Raw genomic sequence first — 14767 nt, forward strand, 5'->3', positions numbered from 1 at the left:
GAGAGATTATTTCTCAACTGAAGGACCACATTTAATGTGCTGCTGAAGTGCTACTACACATTGAGTATTTTGCTAAAACTAGATGCAACAAAGCCATAATGTACTTAACTGGTGTTAATCTAAACCCGCCTTTAAAGAAGTTGACGCAGTAGCTTTACAGTTACCTAATGAAGCAAGTTCAAATTTCACTAGACTCAGTGAGTGCAATAAGGGCTTTACTTGTCCTTATGTATGGGAGCTTTCTAGCATGCCTTGTCTTTTCTGGTGTTTAGTCAATAACTTACCCTCTGCGTGCTTTACATACCAAGTACCATGTAACACTCTTTAGAGTTGTGAGATGTGAGCTAAAAGGGGAAATGTCTAATAAAGTGATCACTGGGCGTACAGACCGAAAGTCAGACTGTTAAAAGTCAATGAAAGCCACTTTACATTGTTACTAGGAATTTGTCTTGAAGGTGCATACATAAAAACAGTATAAAATAAACAAACAATAAATACAGAATCAAATAACACATACATACATATAACTATTTAGCATGAATTGGGTTAGTGCAGAATGTACAAAAATGTAGAGGGATGTGCAAAAGTTCAGGATATATAGAATGTGCAGGGGACAGGATGTAGGATTAAGGTTTAATGTCAGTGGGGGTCCGGGGCCTTGTTAACGAGGCTGACTGCTGAGGGGAAGAAACTGTTTTTGTGGCGTGAGGTTTTGATCCTGATGGACCGCAGCCTCCTGCCAGAGGGGAGCGGTTCAAACAGTTTGTGTCTGGGGTGAGATGGATCGTCTACAATCTTTCCTGCCCGCCTCAGCGTCCTGGAGGCATACAGTTCATGGAGAGACGGCAGATTGCAGCTAATCACCTCAGCACAGCGGATGGTACGCTGCAGTCTGCCCTAGTGCTTAGCAGTGGCAGTAGCGTACCACATGATGATGGAGCAGGTAAGGATGGACTCAATGATGGCATGATATCAAGCCAACAATGGGGTATATTAAAGGGAACACCACAAGCAAGTTTTTTTTTTTTTTTTTTAAAGTGAAACTTGCAAAGTGATAAGTTAAACTGTCTTTTCTCTCAGCAAACTATAAAATCAACAACATTGTTGTTTAAGCATGTTCTCTTCTCCTTTATCTTAGAATAATAGTTTTGTTATTTCTTGAGAATTTCAGCGTTTGTGTGTGTATGTGTATATGTGTATATATATATATATATATATGTGTGTGTGTGTGTGTGTGTGTGTGTGTGTGTGTGTGTGTGTGTGTGTGTGTGTGCGTGCACGCGCGCCAAGGGATTTCTGCAATTCCAGCCATGGTCGACATTTAGACTGTCTCTGCATTCGTACCTCCTAATATGGAGGAGTTCTGACACTGAACACACACACACTGGTATGTCTCATTAACCCAAACAGTGATGAGACCCCAGTGACTCAAACTCACTGTGTGTGTGTGTGTGTGTGTGTGTGTGTGTGTGTGTGTGTGTGTGTGTGTGTGTGTGTGTGTGTGTGTGTGTGTGTGTGTGTGTGTGTGTGTGTGCATCCGCTATAGAAACAACGGCAATAACAAATCCTTGTATTCTATTCACTTCTATTTCCTTACACCAATTTCTAGTGCTGCTGTTGGCATCAGGCCAAGCCCCTCTATGAGTGACATTTACTTCACACACTGCAGCCTGACATCTGAGCACCAGGCGTAGCAGCGCGGAGATGATGTCACACCTAGTTATTTCAAGGCTCGCTCTGTGTGTGTGTGTGTGTGTGTGTGTGTGTGTGTGTGTGTGTTTAAAGTTTGGGTTTAAGTGTCAAAGCAGGTTTGTGCAATAGGTATTTGCTCAAGCCTGTCTTGTGTGTGCAGCTGTGTATGAGTGTGCCACATGTGAATGTGTCTTTATGTGTGTGTGTGTGTGTGTGCATGTGTTCTGAATGTTTGTGTGTGGGGGTTTATTTAAGTGTATACATTTGCTGGGGGATGTGTGTTACTTGCTACAGTATTTTCCACATGTATGTTCATGTTGGTGCGTGGTAGGACACATGCAAATGTCTGTATTTATGTTGTATGTGAATCACTGGGATTGTTTCGTGCATATGCAAGTGAATCTATACGCTTGAGTGTGTGCATGTGTGCAAATATGTGTGTGAATAAGTGTCTCATAGACAGAAAACACCCCCAGCCTTTTCCCAAGCTGTTCCCTTCCTGGATCCTGTTTTTAGCGCCAGATGAGGCAATCTTTCCCATTGACTCAGCCATGCAATTCAAATAACCCCAACAGCATGCAAAGAGCATGGAAATGTGTGTGTGTGTGTGTGTGTGTGTGTGTGTGTGTGTGTGTGTGTGTGTGTGTGTGTGTGTGTGTGTGTGTGTGTGTGTGTACGCGTGAAAGATTGTGTGAGTCGATGTGTAACAAAAAAAACAGCCAGAACTTGTTATTGTGTCACTGTGTTGTACTAGTTTAGTTTTAGCTAAGAGAAACATACAGTTGATATTGATTTAATCTCTTTTTGTACAAAAAATCTTTTTGATCAGCAGTTGATTTCATTGCAGTCGGTCAGTTTCATCATTGGTTTGTAATTATTTCTGCTGGAGCAGTTTGGGGCTTGGTATCCTGCCTGGAGCACCTGTTTGGGTGGTTGCTGGACAGCTCATAGTCTTGCATTGCCAGACCTTACTCCACAGCGCTGCGGAGTAAGGTCTGGCCCCTTCCATACTGTACACTCCTGGATAGGAGAAAACAACGATCTGAGTTGTTTGCATTTCGTTAAGCCAATCATAATTGTTTTGAGCGGCGCTAAGCTCCAATCGCAGCGATGGTGGATCTGCAAAGTGTTCTCGGGAAGGAACTCGTTTTGGTGGAACATTTACACCACGCAAAAGAAAACGTCACATACTATTTTAAATGAAGTTAACTGTTCACACAAAACAGTAGCATGAACTATTTAAATTAGCTGGATACATGGTTAAACATAATTTGTTCTTACCAATGTATCGCCATGTGTACTCCCCACCAATCGGTCCCAAAACATCCCAGTTAGAGAGTAAATGCCGTAAACATATCCTTTGTGAATCTTTGCAATCGTTCGCCGAAAGAACCAAGCAGGCCTGCCTTGTTGCATGATCCAAATGTTCTTCAAAACTTGCCATTTTCAGAGTGTGGCGTGCTAGCTTGAAGTTTGTTGTGGTTTCCTGAAACGCACGGCGCGAGGGACATCCGGCGATTATCCAGTAACTGAACTGTCGTCAATCCAGACTAGACAGCCCATAACTCATCCTTTTTACCACATTTTCTCAGTTAGGATACAAAATGTTCATACCTTTCACATCTACGATAGACTACTTAATAAACTGTCTAGTGCCATAAGTAAGATCAGTTGTTGTGAGGTCTGAGGTGTAATCCACACAACGTACATTTTGTACAATGTAGGCCCCCATAAAAATAAAAATAACACAAATTTCCCATGGTTATTTTAACATCATTCATCACTGCATTCTTTTTAGCTTTAAAGAATTTTACTAACATCTTTATTTTGCATCCTATTCAATTTGTGTTTAAATACTATCAAGTGAAGTATGTCATAATTCTGTCTAAAAGCCCCACACTGATTTTCTGTCCATATTGTAAGACAAATTTGTATCTACTATTGTACTGCTTAGTATACTTTCTCCATTTCAAAGTTAAAAGACTTAATACAGTATAGTACATTTGTAGCCTTTTCCAACTACAGCTCCCATGAGGCTTTCACTGTAGGCAAAGCTTTATGGGATTTGCTAACCCTTAATGCTAACTAATTAAGTTGTTGTTTTATCTTTGTTAAAAAAAGGTGCTCCTGGTGGTAAGTACATTTAGAAGTAGTAGTAGATAGGCATGTATCCTTAACTATGGACAAAAAAGCCCACTCTTATGTTTAGCTGTAGAAATAAAATGAATACAAGAAAATAATAAAAGAAAATCCCTTTAGGGAAAATACATTTGCTGTTAGAGGCTAGTAGAACATGCTAGACATGCTAGCTTAAAAAGGAGTTGGGACAGTAACTTTTAGGCACTGTTACATGGCTAATAGCTAGCATTGCCTTGTAGTTTATTTTACTTGCTAAATGTGATTTAGTTTCCAGGTTACAGTAGTGGTTGCTAGCTAAAACTAAACTAAAACAAATTGTTTGTTCACCTCAACTGACAAGAAACTCCAATTTCAGGTTGTCATTATATATACTGAAACCTGGTTTACAGCTGTCTTAAGCAAAGTTCACTGTCACACTATCTTCACTTGGAACAGAAGTCTACTATGTCCGACAATTCACTTTATCTGACATTGAAAGTTTCTGAATGGATCTACAGCCGTAACACAACACTATTTTAGTTGGCTTTGTTTGCTTATATTGTCAGTTCTCCCAGAGTGTTTGGAATGGTGCTAACCCTTTGCTTTGAGTTTTGAAACTGCAAAGCATCTGTTATATGAAACCATAATTCTGGTGTTCTCCAAACACTGGTTCATTTTGCCTCTGTATACTGTGCTTATTGTTTTTCAGGTAGGGTTTCCCACGGAGTATTGTGTAAACCGACTGCTCTTAGTGGGGATGAATTGAAATTGACGCCTCCCTCCCCTCACCCCTCTCTTTTCCCAGATTTCTCGGTGGCATTGCCGGTGTCGTGCACGGCCTTGTTTCCCATGGACCTCAGGGTAGGGGAGCGGGGGATGCGCCCTGGTTCAGACACGGCGCTCCTTACCCCATTGCACCCGCCTTTACTCCTCACTCCGTTCTCTCCTCAGCCCCGCACCTCTTTCTCCCAACAGCAACTGCACCAGCACATCCGGGTAAGGAATGGAAAACAGGGATTAAATACAAACTGTCCGTGAAAAGACTTCAAAATGCTGTACATTACATTTTCTTACATGTTGATCTCCAGAAATATGTGTTGCTATAATATAAATGTGTCTTGGTGGGGTTTAGTTTAATATGGAGCAGAGGAGGCGGGAACAGGAGCACCACGAGAAACAACAGGAGTTGCAGCAGCTAAAGCACAAGGACAAGAGTCAACAGAGTGAGTCCATTTGCACACCCTTACTCACACATGTTACTACAAGTTTCAATTTACATTTGAAGTTGTAAATTTGTGTTCACTGAGCGTTATGTAAAGCAATTTCCACGTCTTTATAAAATTAATTATGGCCCAGAGTGCTAATCATGGCCAGGGAGGAAAGTCCCAGTAAGAGATCACATTCATGGTTATTGAACAGTGTTACTCCACTTTGAAAGCTAATTGCTTTGAGATGAGAGTTAAAGATAATAACACACACACACACACACACACACACACACACACACACACAGAGAGAGAAACAGCAGCAAACATACTCTCAGAGAAACCAGTGACCTTACCCTGCATTGCACACATGCACACATACAATAATACATGTATTTGCAGGAACGGAATTCTCAACAGAATTGTTCTAGTTGATTTTGTCATATACTGTATTTTAGTTGTAGTCACCGATTATGTCCTGCACACTGTGCTTTTGGCTGGGCCTCACCTTGCTCCTCCTTTTACGATGAAGCAGTAGGTGTGTCCTTCTTTTGAGTTTGTGTTATTGATTGACAGGTGCAGTGGCCAGTTCCCTGGTGAAACAGAAACTTCAGGAGGTGATTCTTAAGAAGCAGAAACAGGCGGCGCTGGAAAGAACAAACTCCAACACTGTAGCTCCTGTAGCATACAGGTGACACACAATACACACAAAGAGTATAACAGTATCAAAACACCAAATATGCATCATGAAAAAACAAAAGTCTAACTCTACTACACACCGATAATTCTTTGAATAACACTTTGATTTCTTGTTGACTCTAAAATCTGGATTTTAAATAAACTTTTTTCTTATGTGGTGTGATTATTTATCCTAATGGTTGTATGTCTTTTTTGTGTATTTGTGTTTTGTTTTTTCCAGAAAGCTGGGCCCAGACCCCAGTGTATCCTCCCAGCCTATGGCCTCGTCTCCAGCACAGCCGTCTTCTGATGGTTCACAAGGGACGCCTCTACGCAGAGCAGGTAAAACATCTGACATTCACCGACTTAATCCAGAGGAAGGGGCTGAATTAGCATTAGTTAAATGTTCCGAATACAAATTGTGAATTGAAGATAAAAAAAAATGACAAATTAAATTACGATGTGAAAGATCCTGACAAATCGAATGACAAATCAATCTTTTACCACCATCTTGGTACTCCACAATAGGAACAGTTTTTTGGCTGTTTATGGATTTAGCCATTCGTCCCACTCACTACTTCAGTGATGTAGCATTTATAAACTAATCTAAATTAAAGATACATTTTCCTTTCATAATCACAGCCTGTCATGTTGTTTGTGTTTTGTCATGTATTTTAACTCAGATTTAGAATGGGCAGTGTGGCTTTATCTTTTATACTTGCTAACTGTAATGCTACTCTACTGTGTTTTTTCGTTGGTGTACCACATGTCCATTCATTGGCCTTTTTCACAGAAGAGATTTTGTCTTGTCTCATTTAGAAAAGCAAAGGTCCAAACAATAATATTAAAACATGATTGAATTCCATTTAGCTGCTTCAGTTTCAGGGTCCTTGTGGGCTGGCCCAATGGGACGCCTGAACATAATGGAGCCATCGCTAATGTTATCAGTAACACCTGTGCTTTCCCTACTATGACAAGTCAAAATGTGTTCAGTGAACAGTAAATGTAAAATATTTCAATAATTGGAAATAGGTTGAAGCCTTGTGGTATTATAGTATAGTCAGCAACAGGATGTAGCAAACCATTTGCACGTAATGAAATCCCCACGTTGCTTTCATTTGTAGCGTCTGAGCCCAATCTGAAGGTGAAACACAAGCTGAAGAAACACCTAAACACCCGCAAGAGCCCGCTCACCCGCAAAGAGAGTGCCCCAGCCACTGTCAGGCACAGAGTACCTGACACACTGGGTAATTACACACACACACACACACACACACACACACACACACACACATAGTGCGTCTCACTATCTTTGTGGGGACCCGTCATTGACATAATGCATTCCCTAGCCCCTTACCCTAACCTTAACCATCACAACTAAATGCCTAACATTAACCCTCACCCTAACCATAACCTAATTCTAACCCTAATCCTAAAACCAAACAGTCCTTTAAAGTTGTGGGGTCCAGCATTTTGGCCCCACAAAGCTGTCGGGACCCCACAAGTACACTGTATTCCCAGTTTTTGGACCCCACGAATGTAGCTAAACAAGAACACACACACACACACACACACACACACACACACACACCTGAGGCAGCACGGTGGCTCAGCGGTTAGCACTTTTGCCTCACAGCAAGAAAGCTCTGGGTTCGAATCCAGGTCGTTCCGGGCCTTTCTGTGTGGAGTTTGCATGTTCTCCCCGTGTTTGCGTGGGATTCCTCCGGGTGCTCTGGTTTCTTCCCACCATAAAGACATGCATACTAGGACTACAGTTAAAAAATTAGCCAACTGGCTGGGTTAATGCGCCAGTGTTAGCCACTGTCGCATTTACAGAAATGTTGATTAATGTGCATTGTCCTAATCAAATAAACTTACAAACACACACAAATGAATGAGTGGTAATGCATTATTGTTGTTGAATGTGATCATTTCAGTTAGTCAAACCAAGGTTTTTTTCTCTTACTATGCTTAATTTAAAGAAAATTCAAGATCAAGATGCATAGTCATATTCTAAACTCACACACTGCCTGTCTCCCACCAGACTCATCCCCCAGCAGCAGTAGCACTCCGGTTTCTGGCTGCAGTTCTCCTAATGACAGTCTGCCCAATGAGAATGGTCTACTGCCATCTGCAGGCGGCCTCTCGCATGAGGTTAGCAAAGACACACATGTTGTTGAGTCCTTTCAGAATAAAGGATGAAGTAAAACAAACTAAAACATCAGCTCAAGATTAACAGACAAAAATATGGTTTAGTTATTTTATTTCAATTTGTAAAGAAGTTTTGAGAAGTTCCCCTTTTGATAGAAAACTGGTTTGGTTTGGTCGTCAAGAAATCACGATGAACATTGATAGATAAAGAGAAAAATAGAAAAGACCTTTTTTTTGCCTTTCAGACAGGCTCTTTTGTCTTAGAGATTGAAAAATATGAGCATTTTAAACAAGTAAGCACACGGTTTGATTAAAAAAAAAAGAAAGAGGTTTCATGTACATGAGCTGTGCCTAGATGCTGAGTAATGACATGTTTAAAGCAACGACACAAGAGTATGGGAACACTGAGTGTTTGTCAGCTGTTTATACATAATTCATTTAATCACATAAAGTCAGCCTCTGTCACACCTGCTGTGGAGGTCTGACTCATCATTCTTGCGTGTCAAGACAGCACACTATCTTAGGTTTAATTAGACTACATTTGTTCACTGCAGCAGAAAATATTAAGAGCACATAGCATAGACAAATTGTGTATCTATAGCAGAGCAGGGATCAAAGCAGGGTCTTTATTATGGGATACATAACCAGCACTGTTCTTAAAGATGAAATGGGATTTCTCTTATCTAGAAAAGTGTATTGTTAAATGAACACAATTTAATTCAGATTTGAATAAAATATGCATTATTTTTGAATAGTAATTATGTTTGGCATTTCTAGGCCCAGAGGCTGCTGCTCAGAGATGGCACTCTAGCTAACTTCACCATCCAGAGTCCCTCCACTCTGCCCACCATCACACTGGGACTACCAGCCAACGCAAGGGTAAACACTGAACTGCAACACATGTCTATCATAACAGCTATTCTTAAATCATGTCTTTTCCTTGAAACAGGGGAGAGACGTGTTCAGTTCTTTCAAAAAAAGTTATGTAATCTAATATATTCAAGTGTATATTCAAAAGTGATTTGCTCCATTAAGACACATTTAAAAACACATTATTTGTATTATATAATATAAGGAAATCTCATTATTTGCAGACCCTTTTTATTTTCGAAAACAAAAACACAACAACAAGGAATGACAGTAATTACATGACATTGAGGTTTACGAACAATTAAAATACATATGGTAAAGATTTTTTTTAAATAAATAAAATAAAATAAATAAAAAGTACTTCATAAACACACATCACTAAATGGATACAAATAAATGGTGGAGACTCATGGTAAGTAAAGAATTTTACATTTTTAATTAAAGCTGGCAAGGAGGAGGACGGGCTACATGAAAGGAACTCAAGATTGTGCATCTGCCCCTGGGTCCTATTGACAGATAGTTATGTTGTAGACTAAGTGACCTAAGGAAATGTGTTTTAAGATGCAGTGACTGTACAGGACAGTCTGTAAAGTCATCACATCCCATGACTTCAAAATCTCTATGAAATGAATGAATGAATACAATCTACCCTCCCTAATAATACAGGAAGCATGGTTCTATTTAAATGTTGTTTCACTATGACAAAGATCTTTGTGGGTTTTGGTGGACTGTATACATATATAAACATTTAAGTGGCTTGAGAGTTTCTCTTATGACGTCTCCTGGACAAATGATTTAGTGTCAACAGAACTGATCACCTTCTATCAACAACTGGAATATATTAATCTCATTCTAATTCAGCTGTGATAACAGGTCAGACTGCATGTCATCTGTTGCTATAAAAGCTGGTTAAACTGTCTGTGTGCAGGCTGAAGGAGAGCTGTCCTCTCTGAGGATCGGCCGGGTGCCAGTGGTTACAGCCGGGGGCTCGCAGGTCTTCCTCCCCCTGAGCAGAGAAGATCAGGCTGGGCAGCTGAACCCTCATCTGCCTGTTATCATCCTGGAGTCCTCTGGACTGGTACACACTCCGCTACTCACTGGTGAGACACAAACACACACACACACACACACACACACACACACACACACACACACAGACACACACACACACACACACACACGCACTAACACACACACACTAACACATACTGTAGATATGTAAAAGCATATACATACCCAGTAGTGCAAAAGCTTCACAATTTATGATGTTGAAACACTGAAAAGGAATTACTATGTATTCCTAACGACGTTCTGTAACTGATCTACATATCAGACTAAGATTGTAATGCACATGAAAAAAAAAAAAAAAACCATCCAAGATGTTACCAAATAGCCACAAAAGGACACATATCCATTCATCAACTTTCACCAAGGTCTTTTATTTTATCGTCTGAGATGTTGGAGCACCACCCAGTGGTGACATTTAGAATAATATATTTTTCTTTGATGGATCGGCAAGAAAAATACTTTGGCATTGTCATATTCAGCCTCCTTTTATCCACATCCACCTGTGCTCTTATTTTTCTCTCAGTTCATTGGCTTTACTGTACTATGTTGTCAAGGCAACACGTAAGAAAAACATGTTGGAAATAAACAATATTGTAGGGTAAAAGAAATTAGAAATTATTAAGTCAATTTACAAGGCAGCAGGGGTAGCAGTTTGACATTGTTGTAGCTATTGTGTGTTTGAGAAATTGTTTGGGTGTGTCTGTGTATTCATGTAACTCTGACAGACACTAACTATTTGTGTCTCTGTCTCTGACCAGTTCCAGGCCTCGATTCCGTCCCATTACAGTTTGCCCCCCAGTTAGACCACCTGGCTCCTGGAGGCGCTCATCCTCACAAGCCTCTGAGCAGAACACGCTCGGAGCCCCTCCCCCAGAGTTCGCGGACCCTTCACACACATCTCCTCCAACAACAACACAGCACACAACTACTGGAGAGGCTCAAACAGCAAACTCACCTGGGCAAGGTACAGTATGGAGAAGTAAAGGCACACTAATTAAAAAAAGATATTTGAAGTTGACCTGTTCTACTGTCTTGCCATGGTGGTGGGGGTTCAGTCCAGTATGGGGTGTGTTGGATGTGCTAATGTGCAGAACTTCATATAGTCACTGATAACAGAAAATATATTAAGTCTGCCTCTTGATCATTTGTATTTATACATACATTCACTGAGGCCGTACTGAAATGACATTTTTGCTGCAGTCTGACATTTACATCAGGTCAGACTTAAAACTGCATCCTGGAAAAAAGTTTGCCAGCAAAGTTTAAGTTAGACTGGTAAAAGATTCAAAGTTTTTGTTTTACAAACTTTACAAATCACAAACTGTGGAAGCGTATTGACACATGAGGGAAATATGGCAGCAAATCCATTAACATTGGCTGCCTTTGCTAATATACGCGGCTAACGGCTGAATATGGAATTACCTTTGATATGAAGAACTTTCTAGAGATTCTTGTGGCGCTCCATCTTTAGAAGGAGAACCACAATAATCTCAAGGCTGCAATCTTGGATGTGGACATTTCAATTTAAATATGTCAACTCTTGTACATTGTAGCACTAAGATGTCTTCCTCCAACAACACACTTCACAAGATAGTTTATGCAGCTTGTGTTGCTTTTTGTGATCCTTAATTAGTTGATGTTGGAGCCCAAAATGTCACATTTCCACAAGGCACTAGGCATTTTTTCCCAGTCAGCACCTTGTATTTACACACATATCCCCCTCTCCTGTTAAATCTACTTTAGCTTGGTTAGGTGAGGTTAATGTTGTGGTAACTGATACAGGGATTTTAGAGTAAGAGGTTTTAGTCAACATTTCAGTGTGTCATAGCAGATGACTGTTAACAGCTGATGGAAAACACCGGTAGACTACATCAGCATTTCTGTATGTGCATTTTTGAGTCTGCTGTCTGGCGGCATCATGTCTTCATATAAATGAATAAGTGCAGGCACAGACATATTTGTCTGCATGTGTATTTTTGCCAACATAAATGTTTGTGTATGTGCAGCTGATGTCTAAGTCCAGCGAGAAGCCCAGACTGCATCAGATCCCCTCTGAGGATATGGACTCAGAGGACGGTGACGGGACGTCGCCCACAGAGCCAACCTATCAGAGCAGAGTGAGGGCGGAGTCACTGAGGGAGGCGGAGCCAACAGCATCCAAGAGCCAGGAAGAGCAACTGAACCTGCAACATGCACTCATACTCAACCAGGTTGGAAAAATAGCATACTTTCACACATGAGATAGAAAGAAAGAAAGATGGATAAAACCACACAACTGTTCTTCATCTAACACTCCTGTAGGTGGCGGCCTAACACTTGCATAATCCTTGTTGCCATTGGAGGATTTTGTGGTTTGACAAGTACTCATTACATCAAAGTGGTCATTTAAGCTTGATGTGGTTACAGGGTGCATGCACTGTAAGCTGAGCTTTTCCTTTTTTAAGAAGATGTGTCAGTCACTGATCAGACAAACCACACAGTCCGGAGTCAGGCTTTGTTAGAAGGTATTGAATGGTTTTAGTAACCTGATTTTTAAGGAAAGATTAGAGTCAAACTTGATATTGACAGACCCAGACTGCTCTAGTTGGTACAGGTCAGATCGGAGGAGCCAAATAAAACCATCTCAGAATTTATTGACAGTGAGCTGGAGGAAGTTCTGTGGGTTTCAGCACTTAATATCAGCCTTGAATACAAATCACTTTGAGAGGTTTTCGAGGGATGTACAGCTGCATACCATATGTGTGGCAATGGAACTGATATTTTCTATGGTTCAGAAATCTGTGCTTTCCACATTTTCTGTTCTACACTTACTACTCTTAACTTTGTCTTCTTTTATGTTTATGATATTAAGTTAGAATTAAATAAAAATATGACTTGACTATGTTTCGTCTTTATCACCCTCACCTTTTTATGTAGTCGTTGCTATGGGAACAGCAGAAGCAGCTGCAGCAGCTGCATCGGCAGATGGAGACCCTGGCAGTGCCCATGTTACGTGGTAGTAGCAGTGGCGGGGTCGGTAGTGGGTTGAGTGTCCATCGCCCCCTGTCACGTACACAGTCATCCCCAGCCTCCACCTCTCTCACTCTGCCTGAGAAACCCCTGAGCCTGGCCGCACAGGACCCCAGCAGCAAACCACGCTTCACCACTGGTGAGTCAAACATGTTTACAGAGTATTATAATAGGTATATATAATCATTTCCTTAACGATATTTCAAATACAGGGTGCCTCCGTTGCTTAGGGGTTAAGTCATGATTGTTTAACCGCAACTTCCCTGGTTCAAATCCGGCCAGGGACATTTGTTGCATGTGGTTGCCCATCTGTCTCCCTTATTTCCTATCTAATAATAATAATAATTAAAAAAAATAAAAAATATAAAAGTGATATTTTATATATTTCCCAGCATCTAGCACCATGCACTGACCAGCAGAGGTAAATGCCACATATACAAGTGAAGGTGTGGTGCCTTTAATAGTAATGCTGTGATGCTGTATGAAGAGGAATCCACCGGCACTGTTCTTGATTATAAAAAGGTTTATTACAAGCAAAGATTCAGCATCAATTTTACAAACTCCTGCAGAGAGCTTGGAGAGCGACCAACCCAATTCTTCCAAAAAGTCGTTCTGCCCTTTCTTTGTGAGCACAGTATATAGTCTATGCATACATTAACATAAACGTAATATATGCAAGTATATGATTGGAACAGAGAACTGACCAATCGATTGTTTCTATCTGGCATAACTCCAAATAAGGGCTCTTCTGTCCAAGAGGGCCCTTAGGCTCATGTTAACAGTTTCCAGAGGTTACAGTAAAGGTGGAGTAAAGGTCATAGGAATCCCTTATACCAAATCTTAAGTTAAAGTTGTAACTCCAGACACCACAAAGGAAAATCAAAAATGAATGGCTGCCCACCAGAGGGTTCTACTCATGAACAAACCAGCTGTAGTTCCAATGAGACAACCTGTAGGGGGACCGAAGAGGGAAAAGTTACATAGTATGCCTTTTTTAAAATGTGAATAAAAAATGAAGAAGAAATAAAAGAAAAGTATAATTAAAACACCAATTTAAAAATAGTACTGAGACTTTAATTTAGTCAAAGTCTAAAACAGTGCAGTTTTAAAAGTGTTTTAAAGGAATGACTGATATGTCAGCTGGTGGCAAGGCATTACGGATCACTACACTACGGCCCTTAGGAACAAATGGAATTAAAGACTCAGAGAACTCTGTAGGTGTTAGTCTTAAACACGTTGTGGAGAGTTTTACCCTCATGAGTGTAAATACTGACTACTGACTGAGAAAGTTAAAGAAGTAGTACTTATTAACTTATAAAAGCAGTCACTGTATATTGTATGTGCAAAATGTTGAGATCAATTCAGTTTGTGTGTGTGTGTGTGTGTGTGTGTGTGTGTGTGTGTGTGTGTGTGTGTGTGTGTGTGTGTGTGTGTGTGTGTGTGTGTGCATGCGCAGGCCTGGTGTATGATTCCCAGATGCTGAAGCACCAGTGCACATGTGGAGACAACAGCAGTCACCCAGAGCATGCTGGGAGGATACAGAGCATCTGGTCCAGACTACAGGAGAGAGGCCTGAGGGGACAGTGTGAGGTACGACACGGGACACCATTTCATCCGGTTCTAACCTACACAAATGACATTTGATTGTAAAATAATAATTTTCTGTCTGAAAATAGAGAGGTTGAGTTTACAGAGACATGAGATTATGTCGGAGCACAATCTAGCTTTCTGTCTGTTTAACATTATTATTCATGAAATGTTATACAATATCCATGTGCACATGATGCCTTATGTAATGTGATGTTTTTGGTCCTAAAGTCAAATGAAAAATGTTCATACAGACTATTCGTGGTCGTAAAGCCACTCTGGAGGAGCTGCAGTCGGTCCATACCGAGCGCCATGTGCTGCTCTACGGCACCAACCCGCTGAACAGACTCAAACTGGATAACCGCAAACTGGCCGGTATGCAACACCTC

At 40.7% G+C, this 14767-nt stretch overlaps 1 protein-coding gene across 5 annotated transcripts in view; it reads left to right on the forward strand.

Moving 5' to 3' along the window:
* The window catches only part of hdac7a (histone deacetylase 7a), a 70982-nt gene that overhangs the window by 42129 nt on the left and 14086 nt on the right, over positions 1 to 14767 (forward strand). For all 5 annotated transcript variants that reach the window (XM_031286321.2, XM_031286318.2, XM_031286319.2 and 2 more), the window contains 13 exons: positions 4616 to 4806; positions 4943 to 5033; positions 5592 to 5706; positions 5935 to 6035; positions 6818 to 6940; positions 7738 to 7847; positions 8622 to 8723; positions 9643 to 9814; positions 10541 to 10746; positions 11789 to 11992; positions 12699 to 12930; positions 14248 to 14381; positions 14633 to 14753. In XM_031286321.2, coding sequence (XP_031142181.1) covers positions 4616 to 4806; positions 4943 to 5033; positions 5592 to 5706; positions 5935 to 6035; positions 6818 to 6940; positions 7738 to 7847; positions 8622 to 8723; positions 9643 to 9814; positions 10541 to 10746; positions 11789 to 11992; positions 12699 to 12930; positions 14248 to 14381; positions 14633 to 14753 — 1902 coding nt within the window. The remainder of the gene's footprint in view (positions 1 to 4615; positions 4807 to 4942; positions 5034 to 5591; positions 5707 to 5934; positions 6036 to 6817; positions 6941 to 7737; positions 7848 to 8621; positions 8724 to 9642; positions 9815 to 10540; positions 10747 to 11788; positions 11993 to 12698; positions 12931 to 14247; positions 14382 to 14632; positions 14754 to 14767) is intronic.

Source organism: Sander lucioperca, chromosome 12 (assembly GCF_008315115.2).
Source record: "Sander lucioperca isolate FBNREF2018 chromosome 12, SLUC_FBN_1.2, whole genome shotgun sequence".
Lineage (NCBI taxonomy): Eukaryota > Metazoa > Chordata > Actinopteri > Perciformes > Percidae > Sander > Sander lucioperca.